The sequence below is a fragment of the Lissotriton vulgaris genome, chromosome 4_1 (genome assembly GCF_964263255.1).
Source record: "Lissotriton vulgaris chromosome 4_1, aLisVul1.2, whole genome shotgun sequence".
NCBI lineage: Eukaryota > Metazoa > Chordata > Amphibia > Caudata > Salamandridae > Lissotriton > Lissotriton vulgaris.
This window is the reverse complement of record NC_141691.1, coordinates 1,700,159,353-1,700,185,671: the sequence shown is the minus strand read 5'-3', so window position 1 is coordinate 1,700,185,671 and position 26,319 is coordinate 1,700,159,353. Positions and strand designations below refer to the sequence as shown.

Genomic DNA, 26,319 nt, shown 5'->3' with positions numbered 1-26,319 from the left:
TCTAAGTTAAGCCTGACTGCTTTTTGTGCCAGGCTACCCAAGGTTAAGCACAGGTTAATATAGTGACTTTTTGTGGTTCATTCTGCAAGGAATTGTGGCTGCTGCTTGACCAAACAAGAACCCAATTTATCCCAGGTGGGAATTATGGGCCTGATAGTGCGGCCCTCATAAATATGTTACAAGGCTGTTATTTTTAAGTTTGACATGTCTGCAGCCAAACGCAAATCTTATCTAAAGCTGTCTTGTTCAGCAGCATACCTCCCAGTGCTGGCATTTTCTGTGTACTAGGTTAGAACTCTGAAGGTTGCATCACATAGAGTGAGCACGAGGAAAGCTAATTTAAACATGATCAGAGACTTGCTTGTCATTTAACGTGGCACGATGTACCAACAGCATATTACCAACTTTATCAGTGGAAAATGTTTGTTTTGATTTGTGCTCTATTCATCACTCTGTATTATACATTAAACCAGAAAATATGCTTAGAAGCTGAACATGCATGATAGTGACTAACCTATTCTGAGATTTTCTTGGGGACAATAATAATTTGCTAAATGTTTCGTTAGTTTCCAAAATATGGAATTTCGACAGTGGAAATCTGCGAGAAAGCATATGGAGGTATTCTAGATTTATGGCATGCTAGTGTAGAAATATCTAATGTGTCAGATGGGGGGAGATGAGTAGTCATGCTGATGTAAGGGATGATTCTATGGATTAACATCACTACATTTCCTTAGAGTATCTTGTATTTCACTGTTCTCCTTTTTGTTATTCGCGTTTATTTATGTATGATGTCTGTTTGTGGTATGTTTTGTGTGGGGTATATAAATATTTAGAGATGTGCAGTCAATCTTAGGAAAGACACGTTTTACATATAGTTTTATAATGTAAAATATCCATATCGTATTTTTTTTCATAAGGCAAAACAGTACCAATATAAATGTTATTTTCCATTTATTAGCAGAGCTATTTAGTGTTTTATGATTAAAGGATTCTTTTATAACCAAACACCTAAAAGTTGCCACGGGCGGAATACATTCATAAATTACAACTGTTTAATGATTCTTTCAAATATAAATTGATATATAATTCTGAGCACATGTGTTTAATCCACATTCTGGAAATCTAGTAGGTAGACACCATCTGATCGACTAATTTGCTTTAGAAAGACGCACTCAAAAGTATTTACTTGGATTGCTTCCAATGCATATTTAATTGGCAAAACAAGGTAACATTTCTGCATGTAAGAATTCATGTTTCTTGCTATGTCGCCATTGCTTGTGCCAAATATATCATGTTGGAAATCGACAATAGTTGTCAAACACAATTACCTTAAGTGAATGTGAAACTTGGAAATAGGGTTTAAATGAAGCTCTGATCTTCTAATCAGAGCACATTGCATGTCTTACGCATTGTCTCTACCAAGGTCCTCATTAGTAGCTTTGCTGAACAGTGGGTGGTATTTATAGCTCCCAGGACATACGGATTCCCAGCTGAGGCATGTATCAATTGCGGTAAATACTTCCCATTTCTAGGTTGCCTGGGAAAACTGGGAAATGATATGAAGTACTGATGTTTAAGAAATCGAATTCACCATGAAGTATATTGTTGCTGTAGAATTTCCCCAATACATTTCAACATGTTTGCTCTACCAAAATTTGCCAAAGGAAATTTGTGGAGGTGTTTGACGAAAAATCGTTGATTTCCAATTGCTGCAGAAACTCCCGTTTGTTCAGGGACTGTAATTTTAATCCACACTCCTAAAGAGGGCATACATGTGTAAAATATCTGATTCTGAAATATGTATTCTTTTGCGAGTCTACCATCATCATTGCCTTTCAATACTGCCAGGGCAGCAGCTGCCAAGATATTTTCAGAATACAGTAACAACGCGCATCCAGATAATTTTGCATAAACATAGCTAGTGATCTTAAAATAATTGGCCTCGGTGGTATTAGTTTCCAACAAAAATATATTCTTTCAATCCATGTTAAAAGAACGATGCATACTTTTTGACACGTTGATGTATCTGCTTTTTTCGTATGTGCCACATACAAATTCACTAACAAAAGCACATTTAAAGTGCAAATATGGCTGCAAAGTAAAAACAAAAACCAAGGAAGTTCACAAGCTGTGGTTTGGATCACAATCCATAACAACAGCCATGCAAAGCATAAATAACCTCCGGCCAGGGTCTGCACACACCATGGATGGTGAACCCCTGCCGTGCATGTACTGGGCAACAGGAGGTCGTCTCAGGGTCTCGCCTACAATCAGACCCTTCTTTCTTTTTCGTAAAAAAAAAAACTGGTTTTGGGGTGGTTGTCTGCCATTCCAAAATAGGAGCTACTATCTCAGGGCAAGCTTTGTGGTTTGGTGCAATTTAACCTTACAGGTTTCACTGACTGGCATCGGCACTGGACTCAGAACTGTGGCTCCAGTTCTGCAGCTCTGCAAATGGATGCTTGCATGGGCCATGGCTGAAGGCTGCAAAGTTTGGCTTGGGAACACGGTTCATCGTTTGGAACCATAGAACCAGGGGGCTTGCTTGGATCCACGGTTCCAGTTGTCTGTATCTATCATAAAAGTCATTTAAAATGTTTTTATTAATACGGAGAAGGATCACTTTGTGTCGTTGCATGAGCCGGGTGGTCAGGATTAAGCATGGGCGAATTTTGCGAATCTCGCGTTCGCGAATTTTGCGGATTTGCGAACTCGCAATCCGCAAAATCCGCGAATTCTCGCGAATTTGCGGATTTTTTTTTGTGTGTTTGCGCGGGTTTCTGCCAGTTCGCGAGGGTTTTGTACAATGTCGCAAATTGCGAACTTACCTGTCGGGTCGCATGTTTCGCAAACTTGTTGTTTCTATGTGTCCAGCCTGTTTGGGACACTCTTCTTCATCACTGCCACTCTCTGTCACCACTGCCACTCTCTGACTACTCATGCCACCCTCTGGCCCACCCATGCCACCCTCTGTTTCATCACAGCCCCCTCTGGTTGTCCAGTCAGTGTACATTATTGTGGCAACGCAAGCACACCTTCCCTGCCTCAAGTGACCTGAATTAATTTGGGGCTGATTAATGTGTCACAGAATATTTTTTTAGCTGGCACCTGCTTCCTTAGTGCTTCCTGATTAGTGATCTTTTGCACTTGCTAAGTGCTTTCATTGTTGCAAAATTAGTTACAACACCTGCCCTGCCCCAACTGACAATAATGAATTAGGGGCTGATTAATGGATTTGAACTTCCAGCCTGGCTCCTGCTTGTCTCCCTTAGCTGTAATTCAGGACCTTTGTGGCATATGTGTAACTATTCTGAGGTTCAGAGCAGGGTCACATAATAGTTGCAACTGGCAACTGAACTCTGGAGGGGCCCCTCAGGAAGCACTACAGGAAATGGCTACTAATGATGAGCCTGAACTTTTGAACCTGGTAAGTAGTTTCAGTTTTGCTAAGATCGTATTTCTGCAATTTTGCACTTATTCGCGGGGCGCGAAGTTGTACTGGGAAGCCGCGAACTCACGCGAACAGTGCGAGCAAAATCCGCTGCTCGCGGATTTGCGGATTTTGCGGGAGATTCGCGAATCTCGCGGATTGCGAATTTACCAAAAATCCGCAAAATCCGCGAGCGAAATGGATTTTCCGCCCATGCTTAGTCAGGATGTTAACAACCTGGTCCCTTAGGTCGCCCTTCTTTTTATAATCAGGACATGAGGACCGAGTCCACTGTAACGGTGTCTACAACTTCTTCGTTCCATGTTGCAGCTGGCCAATAGGTAAATTCTGGATCTGTCGTAGCAAAATAGGCGATGGGGAGCACGGCGGGCATAAGCAATGGTGGCGCCCAGTGGGACAATCTTTTTTGCGTCCCCCCTCATGACCTCCTCCTCAGATTCCCTAACTACCACCCAGCAAACAAGCGCCTCACCTCTCCATAGTCCTTCTCTCACATACATTCCATGTTTTAAAGCGCTGGTAAAGGCTGGCTTTACTAATCCACTCAGCTATTCACTTTAAATAGAGATCTGTTCTTTGCAGCAGGCATGTTAACCCTCTTCACTACTTTATGGAGAGTCAAAATAAATACGATAGCAATATCTATACATGTCTCCTAGATAGGTTCTCTGAGGGCACTGGTGCTGATCAGTATGTTCATGCGTTGGCCTGTTTATCTCTTTGTTTGTGGGGCCCTCTGGGGCTTTGTATGACTCCTGTGTGTGGGCTGTCAAGTATGCTTCTGCCCAGTGCTTTCAATGGAAAAATGGATGTGCAGGTACTTTGTACCAGGCTACCTGCTTGTTTCTGAGATGTGTCGGTACTCTCGAATTAAAAGTATAGCATTTCTCTTGAGAAGTGCCGGACCTCCACCTATCAAAATAAAAAAGTGCTGGTACCCTGCACCGGACAGTACTGGCCAATTTAAAGCACTGCTTCTGCCTCTATAATACAAACCATACTGGCTGTGAGCACACGCCACCGCCCTCTCTTTCTGCCACCAAAAGGTTAGTGACAAAACATTGTGCACGAGTAGCTACTCACAGTGGGGGGTAGAGGCAACAAACATACACAAGCTGTGAGTCTAAAAGAAAGAATCTTCAAACAGTGACAATTGCATAACAGCAAGTAAATAAATCGATGGGAAAATAAATGGAGAAGTCAGTTATGAGAAAACAAAGGTCAAAATGGCAAATGGGAGACATGTAAATACATAAAATACACAATGAGAAATGACACAAGTTGTCATGAATAGTGATCATAACAAGACAAAAGTGGAAGACTTCGGTAGACATGTGGAAGACAGTGCAGGATGGGTGGAGACCCAGAAGAGGAACGGGCAAGCGTTATCTTGAAAAAACGTGGGGCAAGAAGAACACACACATTTCAAATTTAATAACATGAAAGCAATTGTAAAACGTAGTACATAAGTGCAAGATTACAAAAAAAGCAGCACTTTCGAATGAAAATAAGAGCGAGGTAGGTAGACTTGGAAAGCTAAAAGGTAGCAACTTGCAATAATCGACTATGGCGAAAGAAAAAGCAGCAGAAACTAGCCTAGCCAGTACAATGCACTTTACGTGCTTATAACATGAAGAGCTACTGGCCGCCTTTTTGTGCACGTAATTAATTTGTAGCTGCATTGTATTCCGAGTCTCTACTCAAGAATTAAGAATTAAGATTGTGACATACTTGACTTTTTTGCACATTGAATCACTTTTAGATTAAATGTTTATTAATTCTCAACTTCCAGCTTTTGCCAGTCCTGTGCACTCTACGTTTTTCAATGATGTACATTATTTGGTTATTCTTATGTAATGTATTAACGTCCGATGAAGTGTTTTTAACTTGAATGCTTGTGTGCGCCCTGTTCTTTTTATGCTAAAACTGTTATGGTTTAAATGAACTAAACCATAACATTTACCTTTACCTCAGCAGAAACAGGTTGAAAAAAGGAACTAAAGCAGCGTCATCGCACACAGAAAGCATTAAAGAAGAAAGCTAGGGGCTTGGCTTAGGAGTGGTTTCAGGCAGGTTTTGAGGATGTTATTTGAAGTTCTGAGCAGTGAGACCTCCAGATTTCGTGAAACACCTGCGAAAGATCAAGAGACTGGTTTGTGAAAAAGAAAGTCCCAAGGAGTAGGAGGGCACAGCTTCTCTGAGTTTGATGCTGACTGGGTTGGGCCTGTTTCAGATAATCTGCAGTACAGTTAGGCTCTTTTGAGGATAAAATAGCCAGTTTAGGCAGATCCTGCCTGGGTAATGTGGTGAAAATATCTAATTCCACTTGCAAATTGGGCTGAGGTGTGGAAGGCAGGTTTGAGAGAAGCAGGGAGGATCTTGGATGGCCCTGTCGCGAGGTCAGTACCAAAATACCTCTGAGAGAGAACCAAAACTTGGATAATCCTCTTATAGTCTATGGAAGAGATGTATATCTGATGCATTTTAGAGCAGGCACCTGGGGATGTTTGATTTGCGTAGCACTGAAGAAGTAATTTATCAATCAAGTACACCACAGGGGCTTCTCGTTGTACGTGCAAGAATGATCGGAGTTCATTTTTGTGAAGGCAGAAAGACACGTTGCTCTCAGGAGATTAGAGGATGAAGAGGAAAGAAGACACGTTTCCAAAATGCAAGTTGGTGAGACTGTGAATTTCGCAATTGCATCTATTGCAGCCTCAACACAACTCTATATGCAGATTCTAGTGGGTGATCCTAGTGAGAGAGCTGTGGTATCCAGGGTCTGTGGTTAGAGGTGCGACAGAAGTAAGGGGTAGGAGATTTCTTAGGAGTGTCACTATTTCCAGGACTCTTGCAAGAGCTGCATGATACCTTTGAAATCCATATCTGCGACTGTGTCTGCAACCCTAGTTAGTGTCACCTTTCTCTGCATAAAGATTATTTTAGAGCACAGATTTTGCAGTAGTTGCCTCACTACCACGCCCTGCTAGATTAGTAGTAGTTTTGACTCTGACAGGGATTGTAGGTGGTTACAGATGATTTTGAGGAATCTCCTGAGGTTCAGTTCCACAGTTCTACCCTTCTGCCAAATCTCCTTTTCCTGTGCTCTCTCCTCCTAACGTGTCACATAAATTTGTGTCCCAGATGGAACTGGATGTACATGAGACTGAGGCCTTCTCTTAGGGCATCTGCATCACTGTACTCCATGGTGTGCAGCTTTGACTAGAGGACAAGGAGGGCATAGAGATAGGGTCACGTGATATTAGCAGTGTGCTCTTCTGTTTGTAAGTATTTGACCACAAGTGCATGCTATCCATGACAGTTGTGCGTTCTTTGCAATGCCATAATGCAATGGACCATATTTTGCAAGAAGTGCCCCCTTTGATTTGTGTCTTTCTTTGCTTGCAACATTCATCTGATTTGTGTATTTTCTGTTCCTGTTGGCCTTATTTTGAATAAAAGCTATATTTTGTCCCAAGTGTCTGCTTCATTATTTATTGTAATTGTGTTTCAGGTGATTTATGTGAATTGGAGTTTTAAATGTGCTTTTGTTGTGATTTATATTTTGTTACCGAAACATGTTACGGCAGTTCAAAAGAGGCTGTGTAGCAGGTAGGCATTCATTTTGAACCAGTTGGTTCTTATAAAGCTGGGAAGCACTTTGAATCAATCAGACTGCAAACTGACCTGTTTCAAGGTGTATAAATGACTTTGGGAGGATTATTTCTGAAAATTTAAATTTCAGTGGCCACCAAGTGTATTGATTTCGCTCCCCACATATCGGGACATTGCTTGTTTTCCTTGCCTGGGGCATCCATTACTCAAATGACAGACCTTGGCAGAGAAAATCAGTGTGCATGGTCGTGCCTAAATGGAGAGTGCCACACTACTGCAACCAAAAGTTTTGAGGAGGGCAGGCTGCATGTTCAAGCATCAGCAGCACTGGGTTGCAGAGCATTGGCTGGGAAATCAGAAATTCAGCGGGGAGGAAACTACTCTGCCGAACTCTAAATGACTCTGGGGCAGATGTATCAAGATACCCATTTGCGATTCTCAAATAGAGATTTTTTGAGAATCGCTATTTTAGAATTGCAAAATGGTATGTATCTAGAAATTCGCTATTTTTCAGCGATACCTTAAAATTCCTTAATTGCGATTAGCAAATTGCTAATCGCAATTAAGGAATAATTTCCCATTCATTTCTATGGGCCAGGAGGCCCATAGGAAGGAATGGAAAGTTATTCTCAATTTGCGATTCTCAATTTACTAATCGCAAATTGAGAATAATTTCAAGGGTGCAAGGGTGTCTTAAGGACACCCTGCTGCACCCCTGAAATTTACGTGTGTGCGCATATGGCGCACATACATGCCCTAAGGGCATGTATGATCGCCACATGGCACCTTTACAAATGCCAAAAAGTGCATTTGTAAAAGAATTCGCAAATTACCACCAACTACTAGTTGGTGGTAATTTGCGAGTTCTTAGTGTAAATTCGCAATACTTAATTGCTTCATACATAGCATTTAAGGAATCGCAATTTGCAATTTCTTAAATGCTTATGCAATATTAAGGAATCGCAAAATTTGCGATTCCTTAATATTGCTATGGTTTTTGCATTATACCTTCCATTTTGAGATTTTTTTGTCGCAAACGCTGCTTCTTAGCGATTCACAACATTTGCGAGAAAAAAATGCTTTGATACATCTTTTAAAGTGAACACACTCCGGATCTCAACTGAAGCAAGAATTCATTTCAAGACTCAATGAATTACAAAATAACAACTGTACCCACTGGATCAAGGCAGGCAAGAGGGAGCAGGCAAAATGGAAAGGGGCGACCGAATCGGTCCCCCCGAACGTATGGCCGAGTGCCTCGATCCCCCCGGGAAGCCATTTTGGGCGGGAGGCGCGTCTCAGCTGGTATGCCCGAAGCGGCGTAGCCGGGGCGCGCTCGTTCCCGCCCTAGAGTGGGCTGGCCTAGACACCGACGCAGCCAGCCACGCCCTCAGGGGCAGGCAGGGGCGGGTATACGCCCGCCCTGAAGACGGATAAAAAGGGACGCAAGACCAGAAGACATCCTCTTGTTCTTGTGCTCTGAAGCTGCACCTCCTCGCTGCACGTGAGCTCGGGACAGAACGAAGAGCCAATTTTGAGCGTTTTAATCTCTCTCTTTGTCTTTTAGATACTTCGTCTGAAAAGATGCCCAAGAAAGGAGCGAAGACAATGTCGACTGACCAGTTGGTTCGGGCCCTCATGAAGGACATGTCCGAAATTAAGAAGCGGTTGGCGGAGCGAGACGGCGAGGAGGGATCGGGGCGTCCACCGGCCGGAGGGAAGCCAAAGAGGCCGAGAAGGGGGCCGGTCGGGGGAGACGTCCCGGTTCCCTGTTCCCCGCTCGAGGCGCCAGCCCCGGTACCGGCCCCGGTACCGGATGAGGGGAATCCGATTCCCGGGGTAGTCACCCCGACGTCTGCCGAAGAGATGCCTCCCGAGTTGGCGGCACAGTTAGCAGCATGGTTGGGGGACGGTAATGGGGGCACCATGGCTACCGAAGCGCAAGCACTCATAAAGCAGTTGCGCGTGAAACGTGATACAGCCAAGGTGCCCGCGCCGGATGCGGCGATAGACAAGCCACGAGGGACGGAAGCAGCGTCCGGCGCAGGTAAGCGGCCATTGCCGATTGCAAGGGATGAGTCAACACCGTCTCGTAGAGAAAAATTGGGGCAACATGTTCCTTTGCCAATAAAGGAAAAGATTTGGGCGGGGGAATACGTTAACATTTTCTCCCTGCTCGTTGATCACTATGAGGTCGAAACTGTTAAGGGTCAAAAGGATCTGATGCATCCGAGTGTTTGGCGCGCAAAAATGGCCGCCTTTAAAGTGAATGAAAATATTGGTAACTGGGGTAATGCTTGGGGAATTTTTACGGCAATTTTGGGGGAACGTAGGCCTGATTTGCTCCCTGAATTTCCAGTATATCAGTCACGAATTATGGGGTACTCGACATCACACCAAGGTAACCAATGGTTCTGTTATGACAACCTTTTCAGGAAAGCGATGGAGCATAACAAAAGTTTAACCTGGGACTGTTACGATTCTTTAACATGGAATAAGATGAAAGAGTCGGGGATGTTGAAAGTGCCGTTGGTGGGGAGTGCTGTTGGTGAGTCCTCCCGCCAAAATGGGGGGACACCCTTTCGGTCGGGTACGGGTACAGACGATTACCCGAGACCCGCCGGCAATACAGGGAAGAGGGGTTTCTGTTTCAATTTCAACAGAAGTAAATGTACTAGGCCCCCGGGATCTTGTAAATTCAAACACGAATGTAGTGGTTGTGGGGCATCCCATCCTGAGTCCTCGTGCAGAGCCAAATCGGGTGAAAATGGGGGTAGAGGAGGCGCTAAACAGGTCTAATATAGTCCGAGGGGCGCCTTTACCAACCCCGATTGATACCCTGGCGATGATTCCCTGGCTCAGCGAATACCCAGATCGTACTTCTGCTGGGGTGCTACGAAACGGTTTTTCATATGGTTTCCGCATCCTCGGTGGGTAACTTTCAGGGTGTCGGGACGTGCAAAAATCAACTTTCCGTCTTGCAGCATACGACTGTAGTACAGGATAAGATCCGGAAAGAGGTTACCCGAGGTCGGGTTGCCGGCCCGTTTCCTGTCCCCCCGGTACCGAACTTTGTTTGTTCTCCTTTAGGGGTGGTCCCCAAGAAGGACCCGGGTGAGTTTCGATTGATTCACAATTTATCAGCCCCTCATGGCCTTTCTGTAAACGATGCAATTAATCCAGAAATGTGTTCGGTGCGGTACGCATCATTCGATGAGGCCGTAGCCATTTCGCCTGGGGCCCGGGACGCTGATGGCGAAATCAGATATCGAGTCAGCGTTCCGTTTGCTCCCGGTATACCCGGAAGACCAACGTTTTTTGGGATTCATGTTTCAAGGTTTGTATTACATGGACAGGTGTATGCCGATGGGGTGCTCGATATCTTGTGCTTATTTCGAGAAATTCAGTAGTTTTCTACAATGGGTTTACACGAAGAAAACAGGTTTTCGGAATGTGATGCATTACCTCGATGACTTTCTGTTCCTTGGGGCCGCTGGGGATGATGAATGTGCCCGGGCCTTGACTGAATTTTGTGTTTTAATGAATCAATTTGGCGTGCCGTTGGCACCAGGTAAAACTGTGGGTCCCACGACTTGCCTCGAGTTCCTCGGGATCGAGTTGGACTCTAGTGAGGGTTGTTTTCGTTTACCAGCTTCCAAGGTATCGAAATTCAAGACAGCCCTGCAAATGTGTATCACTGCATCTAAAGTTACGCTGCATCGATTGCAGCAATTGGTGGGGAAGTTGAATTTTGCCTTAAGGGTGATCCCGATGGCCCGCCCCTTCTCCCGTTCGATTGCACAGGCGATGGTCGGCCTAAAGGAGGGTCACCATCGCACGAGGTTATCGGCCGAGGTCCGCCAAGACATGCGTATTTGGTTAGCATTTTTGGCGGATTTCAATGGTCGAGTCGTCTGGAACAAACCGGCCTTGTCCTCTGGAGAGCTTGGTCTATGGACGGATTCAGCGGGAAGCATGGGTTTCGGCGCCATCTTCGGCACAAAATGGTCGGCACAAAAGTGGCCAACATGGTGGCACGAAGAGGGGCTGACGAGTAATATTGCTTTCCTTGAGCTGTTTCCCATTTTGGTGGCCCTCAGATACTGGCCCGATGGATTCATAAATCACTCTGTCATATTTTGGTCTGACAATATGACCGTTGTAGAATGCATCAATAGTCAGGCAGCACGTTGTAAAATGATTTTGAGGCTGCTTAAAGAAATTGTCTTACTGTGTATGCAACTGAACGTGGTATTCAGAGCAAAACATGTCCCGGGGGTGATGAATCAGGCTGCTGATGCACTGTCTCGTTTTCAAATGCAGGCTTTCTCGGGTTTCCTTCCCTCAGCGGACCCCGAGCCAGCACCCTTTCCCGAAGCTCTCTGGTCTCTCGGTGCCCCGAACTTCGTTACCTCGTGGGAGAGAGTCTAGCACCAAGGACGAGGAAGGCATACGAAGGGGCGTTTCGGGCTTATTTAGCCTTTTTGGGGACTGAGAGAGGGGGACTTTGGGGGCATGAGGATTGGGTAGTACATTTTCTGATGTCCTTGCGTAAGGCTGGGAAGTCGGTGGCTACAGCCCAGAGGCATCGTGCTGCCATCTCCTTTGTTGCCAGGGCTCATAATATCCAGGACCCGACAGCGTCTTTTGCTGTACAGAAAGCGCTGCGTGGGTGGCAACGCCTTGAGGGTCGCAGAGTAGATGAGAGGCGCCCGATAGGTCTGGATAGGTTGTCCCAGTTGCTGGCCACACTCCCCGACATATGCTCGTCTCAGTTCGAGGCCTGTTTGTTCCGAGCCGCTTTTACGCTTGCATTTCACGGGGCTATGAGGATAAGTGAGCTGGTGGCAAGGAGCAAGCGGGATGTGGCGGGGGGTTTGTGCCGTGAACACGTTCAGATCAGGGGTGAGACTATGACGGTATCCTTTGTCAAGTCAAAAAACGATCAAAGTGGGGTGGGAGACTGCATAGTCATTCGCAGGATTCCAGGGTCTTCCATGTGTCCGGTGAAGTGTTTAGAGGATTACCTAGCACGAAGGGTGGCATCATGGGGGGGGACAATGTTGAGACACGCGGACGCCACCCCACTGACGAAGTTTCAGTTTCAGCGGGTGCTCGCGATGTCAATTACCGCAGCGGGCTTGGACCCGGGTGAGTTTGGGACCCATTCCTTTCGGATAGGGGCTGCCACTGAAGCTGCAGCCAGGGGTCTTAATGTGGAGCAAGTAAAACGAGTGGGGCGTTGGTCCTCCAATTGTTATAAGAGGTATGTGCGGTTGCACATGTTGTGAAGCTGTAATAATGTACTCACGCTTCTTGTCTTTTGTTTGGTTTTCAGTTACGCAAGCCTTCGAGGCGGGGCGGACTATGCAGTCGACCCAACACCGGGCCAGCGGTCAGACATCACCGGCTGTGAAAAAGGAGGTGTGGGTCGTGGGCCACTCATACGTGAGGCGTGCCGCAGACGTATTCGAAGCAGGTGACATGATTCACGTAGCTGGGGAATACGGGTACAGGATGTCCTTCTACGGAAGGGGCGGTCTCTGTATTGACCAGTTTCAGGCATACTTTGAGGGTTTGTTAGGGCGGATGAGGTCACCGCCGTCTATAGTCATAGTACATTTAGGGGGCAATGATTTGGTCACCACCGGTAGACGACTTCTCCTGGAGGCAATGCTTTCCACTGTAAGTTGGTTGGCGAGGAAAGTTCCGGGGTGCGTAATTGCGTGGTCTCATATGATCCCACGAAAAGTGTGGCGGGGGGCTATTTCGATCCCTGCTTTGAACCATTCTGTTAGGAAACTTAATAACAAAATGAGTAGGTTGTTCCGTTCCAGGACATTGCATTCTATCTCGCACGGTTGTATTAATGATGACAGTAGGTATCTGGGGGATGGTGTGCATTTGTCTCGGGTGGGAAATGAGTTACTCATAGGAGACTTCTTAGCATGGTTAAAAACGTTGGAACATGACCTTTAGCTAGGAGTTTTTGTGGGGGGCCCGGATAGCCGGTCAACTATCCGGGCCTGTGGCGGTAAGGTCATGATCGGTGAGCACTAATTAGTAGATCCCTATGAGTGGGCGTCACCCAACACGGATGGGAGCGCTCGGGAGAGGTGGCCATTGGCCCCTCAATGGGGAGGCGGTCCCTTCTAAGGATGGGTCGCCGGAAGTAAAGGAAAGGCGGTCAAGGCCCCTTCCTTTGTAGGAGGGGTTACAGCCCCCTCCTGGGGAATTTCCCGGGGCCAGTGACATCTGCGACGGCGGATGCGGTAAGTTGTGTGGGGTTGGGATAAGGGCCACGATACCTTCTAGATACCTCACACGAGTATTCGAACGACCTTTAACTGGCGTCGAGTTTTAGGTGCCCCCGTCAAGTCAAGGGAAATTGGTAGTAGTTGCACTTGAGGTACGCCTCCGTGCTGTCGCCCATCCCAAGTGGGAGGGGTAAGTCTGGTTAGGGATCTTGACACCGGGTTATGACCTTGCCGTTGGCCCTTAAACGTTAGGTTGTACAATTTCAATATGTCAAGAAATGTTTTGTAGGTTGCTAGTTCGGCTAGGAGAACCTCTGTATTAGAGAATCTGTTAAGGTTAGCCAAACATCGCAATATGGTAATGAAATTGTACATAACATGAAACGTTTAATGTTTTAATTTTGTTCTAATAAATACGGCCGGGATGGTCACTCCATCCCACTTCCAAAAACTTCAAGAACTGTTTCCGGTTTCACTCCTTTTGGGGATTGTGTTGAGAGGGGGTGGCGGGTATCTCGGCCATATGGAAAGGGGCGACCGAATCGGTCCCCCCGAACGTATGGCCGAGTGCCTCGATCCCCCCGGGAAGCCATTTTGGGCGGGAGGCGCGTCTCAGCTGGTATGCCCGAAGCGGCGTAGCCGGGGCGCGCTCGTTCCCGCCCTAGAGTGGGCTGGCCTAGACACCGACGCAGCCAGCCACGCCCTCAGGGGCAGGCAGGGGCGGGTATACGCCCGCCCTGAAGACGGATAAAAAGGGACGCAAGACCAGAAGACATCCTCTTGTTCTTGTGCTCTGAAGCTGCACCTCCTCGCTGCACGTGAGCTCGGGACAGAACGAAGAGCCAATTTTGACCCACCCACCAGCCCCTGAAGACAGCCAGTTGTGTATAATAAAGTTGATTAATTTTGTTTTGTTTTCGTTTACAGGTCGTAGTGCCATGTTGATTTTGAGTTAATAAAGAATGGTCGTTTTTGAGTATGTTTGCCATTAAAGATATTCAGTTTAGTGTTGAATTTTGATGTATGCTCTTTCGGTCATAGTGGCCAATGTATTCTTAGGTTAATTTGCACTGTCGTATTTATTTTGGTAGGCGGTAAGGTCATGATCGGTGAGCACTAATTAGTAGATCCCTATGAGTGGGCGTCACCCAACACGGATGGGAGCGCTCGGGAGAGGTGGCCATTGGCCCCTCAATGGGGAGGCGGTCCCTTCTAAGGATGGGTCGCCGGAAGTAAAGGAAAGGCGGTCAAGGCCCCTTCCTTTGTAGGAGGGGTTACAGCCCCCTCCTGGGGAATTTCCCGGGGCCAGTGACATCTGCGACGGCGGATGCGGTAAGTTGTGTGGGGTTGGGATAAGGGCCACGATACCTTCTAGATACCTCACACGAGTATTCGAACGACCTTTAACTGGCGTCGAGTTTTAGGTGCCCCCGTCAAGTCAAGGGAAATTGGTAGTAGTTGCACTTGAGGTACGCCTCCGTGCTGTCGCCCATCCCAAGTGGGAGGGGTAAGTCTGGTTAGGGATCTTGACACCGGGTTATGACCTTGCCGTTGGCCCTTAAACGTTAGGTTGTACAATTTCAATATGTCAAGAAATGTTTTGTAGGTTGCTAGTTCGGCTAGGAGAACCTCTGTATTAGAGAATCTGTTAAGGTTAGCCAAACATCGCAATATGGTAATGAAATTGTACATAACATGAAACGTTTAATGTTTTAATTTTGTTCTAATAAATACGGCCGGGATGGTCACTCCATCCCACTTCCAAAAACTTCAAGAACTGTTTCCGGTTTCACTCCTTTTGGGGATTGTGTTGAGAGGGGGTGGCGGGTATCTCGGCCATATTAGCAAGCAACAAGTCTCATCTAACGCTAGAGGCCGTGATAGAAGCAAAAGCCAAGAATGAGAATCATGAATTCTTTGACTGGTCCATAAATCATGAAATACCTGAATGGCAGACCTCATTTGGTACACTTCCAACCTCACTTTTAGAAAGGACATGAAAACCAATCTGCTCAACACATTCTTGACCCTGGAAACTAGCGATACGCCTGTAGATACATCCATAGTAAACCAAGTGTGAGAGACAGAGGGCATTGCGAAAGGAATGTGATTACTTTATAGGTATTCATAAACATTCCTAGTGGTGGTTCACTTCTGACATGCACTGGTGAAAATTCTGTGGATAGATTACCATTTGGTGTGACAAATACCTCCATATCTTTTGATGGTGTCCATGTTTTATAATTGTATAAAACACGACACGATCTTTCATAGGGAGACAAAAAGTAAAAAATAAAAGTAAAATGTGTATATGCAGATCCTTGATCTACATGAGTGAGTATAAAGGGTTATAAGTATTCCTGAATATCGATTATTAGCCTAGATTTCCAAGACATATTCATGCATGCTGGTAAGTTCAGAAAAAATCTCAAACATATATACAAATCATAGATAGGAAACCTAGCAAACTAAGAATTTCAATTTATTTTGTAAATATGGTATCCTTGTTTCTTTGCCACCTTCTACCCATACCAACTTACCAAACTTCATAATGTATCATCTTATTATACATAGTCCAATATTATTTTTTCACTTTGTCATTGTAATGGTTTACACCAAAAACAACCCCCACAACACAACGTGGTGTTGTGTTGCATCATAATGAAAAGTGTGGCGCATAAATAGTAAACTTTAGGTCACAATATTTTTATACGACATCTAAATGAGAACATACAAAACAATTTGCATGACAACAAGCTTCATAGAACCAACATCTGTATACTGGGTTGTTTGTCCTTCCCTTCCAGTCTGCCATATATCTGCCACCCATTCACTACTGACACCCTCTTAATCTCTTGACTTTCTCTCAGCCATTGTTTGCAACATGGATGTCATTAAGGAGTTAGTGGTACCAGCTACTATCCCTGTCCTATTCTTACATACCCTTGATATTGCTCTAGCTACCTAATGTTCACTGAAGATTCAGAGGTGTCTGAGAGTTTTTCTTTATCTTTTTGTAGTTCCCACTCCTTACCCTCACTATAGACTCTCAGCAGCAAAAGGGGGACTTGAGTGGGTAGCCTTGCCACAAGTGGTCAACCATTTAATGCCTTTGGAGGGGTGCGGGGTGATCGGAGTAGGCGCATCGTATATGAGGCCACTTCCGATGCCCCTGACATTTTGGTGATTTGAAATCCTTGTAGATCAACTTACGGACTGAGAGAAAATCAGTTATTTAATGAATAAGTCTTTAAGTAGCAGTAACCATTATAGTTCTTACTCAGTTTTGTGCGTGTCGATGGTGCGGAAAAGCTCACTCAGCTCCTCTGCACTCAGTATTCCATCTGAAAAGTAAGCTTTGAATTCGTCAAAGGACAGTTTTCCGTCATCTGAAATCAAAAAACAGATACAAGTTATTAAATATGTATATTCAGTGATTGTGACCATGTCCTTTAGATTCTGTAAGAAAAGGAGACTTTCGGAGGTAAATTTCACTTAGACATTTTGTTGCATCTATATTTTTTGGCAATGCATATTGCTAAAAATAGAATTAGTGAGTAGGCGTTGGTTAAGTAAGATAAACAGATAAGAAAATTGATCTGTAAGGATTTGCAGTTCACCCAGTAAATGCAAATATATGTGGTCTTATTTTCTTGCCTGAACATTTGACACCCTTAAAAAAATCCACAATTTTGTGCGTTTTCGAACTTGTGGAGAAGGATAGGCATGAATGTTCCTCCTCTTTTTCCCTCCTCACTGCTGTCGCTATTGATGCCGACTTGCAGGTTACACTTCCTAGCAGAGTAGACATAACTGAGATATGGGGTCATTTAAAGTCTGGTGGAGTGAGGGGACAGCTTTGAATCAGTGGTGCCCCTCATGCCTCGTTCTCCCCCCTGTTTAAAGTGGAGAGAAGCACTGGTTCTGCAAATGTGGAGGCACAGCTGGCTGATGGCCGATCTGCCACAGAGCTGTCAGGTTTTAGTAGCAGTCATCATGCCCTATTTGAGGCAGCACAACTTTCGCTAGATTTCCCTGTCTAGAATCATGATGCCCAGACATGGTGGTCATGGCATAGAATTCAACCAAATGCCTCCACATGCAGGAAGCATCAAGGTCAATGATTTGTTTTCTTTTTTCAAGAATAAAGTCTTGCTTTGTTAGTTTATTCTTGGAAATCTGAGTAGATGTATTAGTCATGGTGCCTGCTCATCAAAGTTTCAATGCTTTCAATGCCTTCAATGTGGCAGCGGAAGCTCCATGAAGAAAGAGAGATTCCTTGCTGTGTGTTGAACATTTGTAACTATGATGGGTGGTCTTCTACAGAGAAGACAGAGATAATAGATCCCACAAATGTAACACCCTGGCAGACTTCCTGCCGACTGTGAATGCCCCCCATAATATTCTATTTAGGTATGAGCATAAGAAACATAACAGGAAAAAATTAAGTGATATGCAGAGGGTAGTCATTGCCTCTACCTTGCAAGGCAAGGTTGAGTAGGGACACACAAAATAATGTTGCAGTAGGGTTCTTATAAGCATGGATGATTGCACCTCACATTGTTCACAGGATGAACATAAAATAAACACTACCTTATGTATTGCATAAGGTGGTGTTTACATTATGTCTGGAGCACTGTGGGCTTACAGCATAATAGAAATACTAGAGAATATTTCAATTACGCCTTCCATTTTGCTGACATAAGATAAATGCTGATCTTGCAGTATTACTATAATGTCTAAAGTCAAATTGACATACAAAAATGTTGCTGGCCCACGTCTTCCATGGCTTTAATTAAAACAAAATATTGACTTTTAGCTGCTCTATGAATCCAGCTGAATTAGTTTTGACCGTACTAATAAGTCCAATACACACGTCCTGGAAGACAGGGGGTTTATTGGTCATTTCATCAAGATTGCTTCATCAAACCCTGTGAACAACAGGACAACCACCAACTGTTGCACTTCAAGCCACAGCTCTCTCTGCCCCATCACCCACATTCTGTTGGTGACATCCCAAACCTTCTCATTCCATTCCAGGTGACATAGCCAGCCTTCTAACATAGACTCTGAAGGAAAGTAGGTTTGGACATAGCACATTGTCCCCTTCACATTCTCCAAGAATAAAAATATATACACAAGTAGAAGACTGCAATAAGCAAAATTTGTCAGTATCAATCGCAACATTGGAATAACATTCAAAAATTTACATAAAACCCTCTATTGCATCACATAGTAATCATTCCACTTGGGCCTGATTAAAGATCAATTATGAGTATAAACATCAACTGTTGAGTCACCAATGGAAAATGTATCGGGCCTCTCACTCTGAACAGGGGAGCTCTCAGCTCTTACAAGTCTTGAGAAGCTCTATACATCACCAGAATCTAGAACTGCCACATTTTTACACACATCACAAATTCTGAAAGGGCCCATGAATGTAGGCCTTCCTTTTCTCACCAACCCAGATTTTCTCACAAACACTTTATCACCCTTTTACCAATGTACGCAGTTTTTGTCACCAAATTGTCTCTTATACCTATTCTGATGTTCTATTCTGCGTTGCTTAATTTCATCTTCAGATCATTTGTTCTCCACCTCAGTACTGAGGCATTCTTGCTCTTCCTTCTTAGACCTGGCACTTTTGGCGTGTTTCCCCAGTCATTTTCCTTTCTGACCTTCTGGTTTTGATTTTGTTTTTGCTGGTTTAGTGTCTCTGTGCACTTTCTCACTGCTGTCCAGTGTTAAAGTGCAAGTGCTCATATTGTAAATTGGATTATGGATTGGTGTTGCTTTTCAAAGGGTTCTTAGACTATGCTACTGCATTGTCTGTGCACAGTTTTTACTGCCATGTTGACTTGGCAAGTGCACTCACTTGCCAAGCCTTAACCTTCACTTGTATTAAATGTGAGGCACCCCTAAGGTAGGCTCAAGGTACCCGTAAGGGCAGGGTACAGTGTATGTGAAAGGTAGGACATCTACTGGTGTGTGTGACATATCCTAAGAGTGAACTACAGTGTAATTCGTTTTTCACTGTTTAAAGGCTAGCTGTCCCATAGGATAGAATTGGGAATGCTTTGTAACATTTTTCGACTATATCTTCCCATTGGTGCAAGACTGAGAAACGGAGTTACATATGCCTGAACTCAGAATGTAAAAAGACATATTTAAGTAAAGATGATTTTTATGTTGTGTGTTTAAAAATACAGTTTTTTAGAAAGTAGGTATTTTCTTGCTTAACCATCATGTGTGCTTCTGCTGGTTTGTGGACTGACTGTCTGGAGTGACAGGGGCTGTGGATGTGCATTCTCTTCAGACAGCCACTGGGGGGGGGGGGGGAGGGGGTTGAAGTGTGTCCTGCCTTGGACAATTCTGTCTCCACCTACTGCCGAGAAGCTGGGCCAGAGAGGACCAATCTGGTTTGGACTGAGCACAGACACTCTCTGCCCACCAGAACAAAGAGGAATGCAGTATAAATATTGAGGCCCAGATCCCAGAACTTTAGAACTCGCTGGATTCAGGGAACCTGCCAAGAAGTAGAGCTCGAAGAACTGCTAGGAGGAGTACTGCCCCGTTGCTGAGTTGTTGCTTTGTTGGGTTGGCCTGCAGTTGCTGCTTCTGCTTAGGCAGTGAAAGGACTGGACTGAACTTTCTTTACTTGTGCTGAGTATCTCCAAGGGCTTGAAATAGAGCTTACCTCCTGTTCTCGAAGTCTCAGGGACAGTAGAAACTTCAATTACCTCTGGGTAGTGACTCTGAAACCGTGGCGCTCATTTGCCACAGAGGGGGAAAGCAGCCAACACTGTCACCGACACCGCTGCAGGCTCCGTGTCCTAAAGCCACTAGAAAGGGTTCCACCGCAATTTGCACTGCTACCCTGGTCTCACCAATGACGACAACCACTGCCGCCACGAGCAGCTGCTTGCACAGCGACCTGTGGGCACTGCACTCCTCACCGCCTCATTTTACTCTAGCGCCCTGGTCTCACCGACAACGTTGCAGTCTGCTGACCGAGACACCCGTGACCCCACTGTGGCTTGGGGGTATAGCCCGTAAGTTACATGATGCACAACCCGTCCCACACAGCAGTCAGGACAAACCAACAGCAGCTCCCATCAACGGGCACTATCGTTTACAAGGTGACCTGTCAGCACCACAACAAGCACCTCCTCTACCCGCACTGCAAGCCATGGTCTCACCAACACAGCTGGACAACCATCACCGAGCCGAGTCTTGCACTGCAACTTGAAGGCACCGCATGTCGCACTGCTACACTTCACAACGCTATCGCAACAGTTGCCACGACCGACCCTCACCGACGGGGCCGGCCGGAACCAAAGGTACGTTTTACTAGTCTGCTGACACTAAAGTCGATAAGCACCGACGCTAGGGTGACCAACTGGCATGGGTACAAATTCAGGGCAGTGAGTGTAAAAGTTCAGGACAAAAGGTCAAATATCAGGACACAAATTCAGGACAGAAGATCAAAATTTAGGACAAAAATGCGAGACAATGTACACTTCAGAAGAGGGTGTGCAATAATACATAAGTAAATAGACTACCAACACAAGCAGAAGTCAAAATAGGTTTATATTAGGTTGAGAGAACCTTGCACTGCATCTGTTGTGTGTGTGAATGAAACTTAAACACCTGCGTTTGCATATAAATAAAAATGAAGAAAAAGTTCAAAGCTGAAGGGTTCTCAGGTATAACATGCCCCCTCTCCCCCACTGAAGAAAAGCGCCTGATCTGATCAATCATCCCAAGGGGATGTGATGTGTAACAGATACGGAGGCTCAAAGGGCCAGGGTAAACATGAAAATAATCACAGCACAAAAGCAGGAACTATGCACTATTGGAGAAAAAGAAATAAATAAATAAGGACTCGACCAGAGTTGCTGACTTTTGCTGTAGAACCAGGTTTGAGGCTCCGCCTCCACTCAGCTTCCTGTGATTTTGGGCAAATCACTGAATCTCCCCGTGCCTACCAAAAAATAAATGTGTCCTTGTGTAACGTAACTGGTGCTCATGTAAAGCGCTCCAATGCCTTCGGGTCGAGTTTGTGCTATATAAATCTGCAAACAAAAAATGTGTATGTGTTCCATTATCACTGCTTGTGTGATAGTTTAAGAGGCTAACAGTGGATGCACCTGGGTAACATGCGCCAAAATTAAACCTCCATCTCCCCAGAGCTTGGCCCCTGGTGAGGTGACAGGAGCCCATAAACAAAAGCTGTTTTCCATGCATTGGCTCTGGCAGGAGTAGGCCCAGCAAACACTGTCACTGTGCAGAGGGGCTCATTATCATTCTGTATATGATAATTAGGCCAACATACAGAATGATAATAGGCCTGATGGCAGTCTGTGCCAGGTCAAGAAGGGGCTGCTGCAGGCCATTGATCACAGCAGGAGTGAGAGCTGGCCCCTGCCGTGAGAGTTACAGGATGCTTGCCGGGAGCAGCTCGATCCAATGCCTGAAATTATAGACAAAATGTGTCTGTGGATGAAACCTTTACAGACAACAGACAAGAGGCCCAAATTACATTTAGTCCGCAAAATTAATGGACGGTTGGTCACCCTAACCGAAGTGGTTGGCTAGAACTGTTGGATTCTGTTGTTTTCAGCACCGCGGTAGGGCCTGACAGAGCTTTTGGCTTCAAGGAACTGCATTTTAAAGTTATTTCTGCAAAGTGCCTATTTTTGATTACTGTATGTTGGTGTTTTATCGCTTTGGTATTGTTTGCACAGATAAACATTGGTTATTTTTATAAAACTGGTGTGGTGTCCATTTGTAGAATTTTCACTGTATTACTGTTGGTTATGTGAAAATACTTTACACACTGCCTCTGAAATATGCCTGAATGCTTGTGCTAAGCTACCAAGGGGATGAGAAGGGGTTATTTTAAGAGTGTATCCCAATTATCCGGACTAGAAGGAAGAAACCCTATTTGGACAAAGTTGCAAACCATTGCCAACTAAAGACCCCATTTCTAACACTCCTTCTCCTGTATCTTCGGTGGTGAGTTTGGTTGACCCAATATCATATTTTAGTGTTTCAGTTTTTGCTAATATACGTTTCAAACTATTTTTGAATCTTATAAATATGCATGTAGAGTTTTCTGTATGCCATTCCTGCTGTGTCTTTATTAAGGCTCCATGCTGCTCTTTTAAAATTCTAAGTTGATGCCTGTGGCTAAATTTGTGTTGAACCATGATTATGTGCAGCAGTAATGACTGTTTCTATTTGTTGGTCTCACGCTGAGCACATTTCCACCCCTTCATTTCATACTTTCTAATCTTAATTTGCATTGAGCAGCAGGCCTTGTGTAAATCAGATTTAGATGATTACTCTCAACTGTCTATCTCATAACCTTTATTTCTAATATTTCCTCCTGCACTCTTTGTTTTGATTGTTTCCTGCAGTTTCTGATCTGCTCCTGTCACTGTGGACAAACTTATTTTGAAGTAACAAATCCAGCATTTAGCAAAATCACAGGGTTTGCAACCACAAACAAAATCGCCTTTGACTATGCACTAAACCGGTTTTGCGAGTCAGAAAAAGTATTCCCAACTTGCAAAATGGGTCTAAGATCATTTCTAAATTGCAATTAGGAGTGGTTGTGAACGGGGCATTCTTTTCGGATTGAAACTTGGAATCATACTTATTTATTGTACGCAACTGCAATTGAGCTTGCAAACGATTGATAAGTTATGTACTCTTTAAAGAAGAAGTTAACACATTGTCAGAGGGGAAGCTGTCCCTGCTAGTTAGCTTCCTCTTTGGGAAATGTGTTGAATGACATAAGCAGAAAAGGCAAAGTTCTAGAAGACCACTGTCTGCTCCCTTAGAGGTGTTCCCAAATAGGAAACCTTTTTTTATCTCCGTGCCAATTTGTTTAAGGAACATGGGCTGCTTCATAAAGGGTTTCCCATTTGGGGATGAAAGCAAAGGGAGGTGGCATGCTGTTTCTTGCTGGGCACCATCCCTGTGTTTGCAGACAGTCACAGGGGATAGCAAATAGTGACCTGCTTTATTAATATTCATTAAGCAATGACCTCATGCAACTGAAGACTACAGCGACATCACAAAATCAGAGACAGGTCACAAAATGTCAGTGCACTATTTGTGGCCACTTTTTCGCGACTTGTATCTTTGTATATCAGGCCTCTTGTCTTGTTCTTTTTTGCCATCCTTATAGTGCCTCCCAAAGGCTTGTGAACATCCATAATGAGTCTGAGTTCCTAATATGAGACTGATTGTGAGTATAGCTTAAGACAAGCCGCTCCTGTAATGTATTCACTTTCTCTTCTCATAAAGTAACAGCAATAGCTTGAAAGGGGTACAGTTTAAATGGATACCTTGAACAAGAGTGATTGAGCAAGAGAAGCAGACCCTTCAAGCCCGAGTATAATTGCTGTATTTTGCAGCAGAATTTGCATATATATTAGCTAAAAATTCTGAGGTTCTGAAAGAACAATTTCAACAGTTGTGATGATGAGTCGGCCAAACCGTACCCTCTTAGTGTATTATTCAGGATATCTTTCTTGAAGGTTTGCTAAAGAGGAAAGTGTAGCTAATTAAGAAACAGAGGTATGCCGTGTCACGTTGCCCATCATTTTTCAAAATATAGATAGCATCTTTCTCCACTTCGTTTTTCCATCTTGCCCCCTTCAGTGTAGATACTCATTGGTATGCTATGACTGAATCCATATTTGAAAGGACCAGGGTAGAAAGAAACACACATATTGTAAATCTCCGGATCACAGCCCAAAAACATTGCAAGGCTCATACATCCTCTAACAGCAAGTCTACTCCCCCGTACTAACAGCCGGCAAAATCCGACATTCATTGTACATGCTCACGCCACAAAAAAGCAATAGCGAGAAAACCGAAGAAAGCCTTATTGCTATAGATGATCAAACGCCGTTTTACCAGTCATGAAATAACAACAAAAGACAGTTAATATGCTCTGGTTACAAACAGCTAAAATAGCAGACAGACTTACAAAGCCCCCATGAATGATCAAAAACAGCGTTCAATGTGATTTGCAAAAAAATTGTCTTGCGCAGAACATCAACTTTAATTCTTTTTTCTAATTGATGAAAAATGGACATTTCACCATGAAGCTGCTCAATTTCGTGTTACTTAAATAAGCTCAATTTACTGAATCTGTCATTTTCGTGGAAATGTTTGCTCTCTCAACAGCAGTGTGCCTTCTTAGCCTGGTACTCAATTGTACTACTCCACACAAGGCAGATTCAGAATTTCGAGCCTGTTCATCATCAAATGCAGGGGACCGTCATCTTCATGTGCTCCCCAATAGCTTTTACAAACTCCTAATCCAATATTGCCAATTCAAGATTACGGACTATACATGGGAAGGATATTTGGCAAGCTTTGAGCAGCCAGATTTATGGCAAGTATCTTGGAATTATGTATATGGTATAGTTGAACCCAGGGCCGGACTGGGAACTAAAACCAACCCTGGCAAAGAGCTCAGCCGGCCTCGTGGGGGGTATTTCTAGTGGAAAGCTTTGTGTAGCGTTTTTTGCTGGAGGCCAATATTGCAAATATGCTGCAAAACCGGCCCCCGGTAACAAAAACGGCCCCACAGGGGTCTAAAACCACCCCCCACCCTGGCGGCTCTCCGGGGAAACGGTCGGGCCCTCTATGGCCAGCCCTGCCCTGGTTAAACCCATTGCCTTAAAGAAGAATCATTTCTTTACTTTGCACATAATCTACCTGATGCAGAGACAGGTGATGACATTCAGTAAAGGACGGTGTGGTGCCTAGATGCAGAAGGTGTGGAGAAGAGTGAGCAAACGCCGAGCATATGTTTGGAAACTGTCCCGCTTTAAAGCTGTTTTGGTACAAAGTAAGTACTATATTTCTGACATGTCAACAAAGGTGCAGGTAAGCCCTTATCTGACTCCTTGTGGTATGGATATGCAGCTGGGGAACTGCATCACCGCGGCCTGTCAGGAATGTTATATGTTTATACAGTTAGATCTGTGGGGTGCAAATTGGTGGCCTAAGGAGTTAGGACCCTCCCCAAAACCGGTGTCTGAAGTAAAGAACTTGGGCGTCTGGCTGGATTCCAAACTTACCTTCTCATATCACACTAAGAAGGTGGCATCTGTGTGCTTCGGCATCTTACGTGGGTTGAGGCCTATCCTCAAATTTTTTGATGCCCCTACTCGCCAGATGGTAGTTCAAGCGAGTGTACTATCTAGACTTGACTACGCAAGCGCATTGCTTTTGGGCGCTAACCAGGCGGAAATCTTGCGGTTCCAACGGGTCCAGAATGCGGCAGCCAGGGCCTTGGTGGGCCTTCCACGGTTTTGTTCAGCCCGCAGTACAATTGCCAAATTACATTGGCTGCCAGTTATCAGACGCATTGAATTTAAAGCACTATGCTTTGCTTTTAAAATTTTTAAGTCTGATACTCCTGCCATCCTTCAGCACCTCCTGACCCCCTACACTCCCTCCCGCAGTCTGCGCTCTGCTGGCCAAAGTCTGGCATCTATTCCCCGATTTCGCAAATGCAAATTGGGTGGTCGATCGTTTATGGTGCTAGCTGCCAAATTGTGGAATGCACTTCCAGTCCAGATTCGCTCATTAGAAAATCTTTTTGCTTTTAGGAAAGCTATGAAAACTCATCTTTTCCCACTGCCCTACTAGCTTCCTATCTTGTTGTTTGTTATGTTCCTTTTCAGATATAGCGCCGGGACGCCCCTTAGCTGGGGCAGCTGTGCGCTCAAAAATACACTTAACATAACATAACATACAGCATTTTCTCAGAATTTGTATTACATTTATATAGTTTTTTGTTCACAGTTTCATTCAACACAAACATACAATCCTTTTCAAATATCTATATATAAATATGCATTTGAGTTCATAGAAAATAATGCATAATTAACATTGCATAAAAGGATTTTTCATGTTTTTCTGTGTATTTTATCTGTAAATATAATGTTTGTGGCGATGCTA

The 26,319-nt window shown here is 44.6% G+C and overlaps 1 protein-coding gene across 1 annotated transcript in view; it reads right to left on the bottom strand.

The window, feature by feature from the left end:
- NECAB1 (N-terminal EF-hand calcium binding protein 1) overlaps window positions 1–26,319 on the bottom strand; it is a 1,444,409-nt gene that overhangs the window by 1,100,049 nt on the left and 318,041 nt on the right. Inside the window, exon 3 of the mRNA XM_086967008.1 lies at window positions 16,607–16,715. Within this exon, the coding sequence (XP_086823134.1) occupies window positions 16,607–16,715 (109 nt within the window). The remainder of the gene's footprint in view (window positions 1–16,606; window positions 16,716–26,319) is intronic.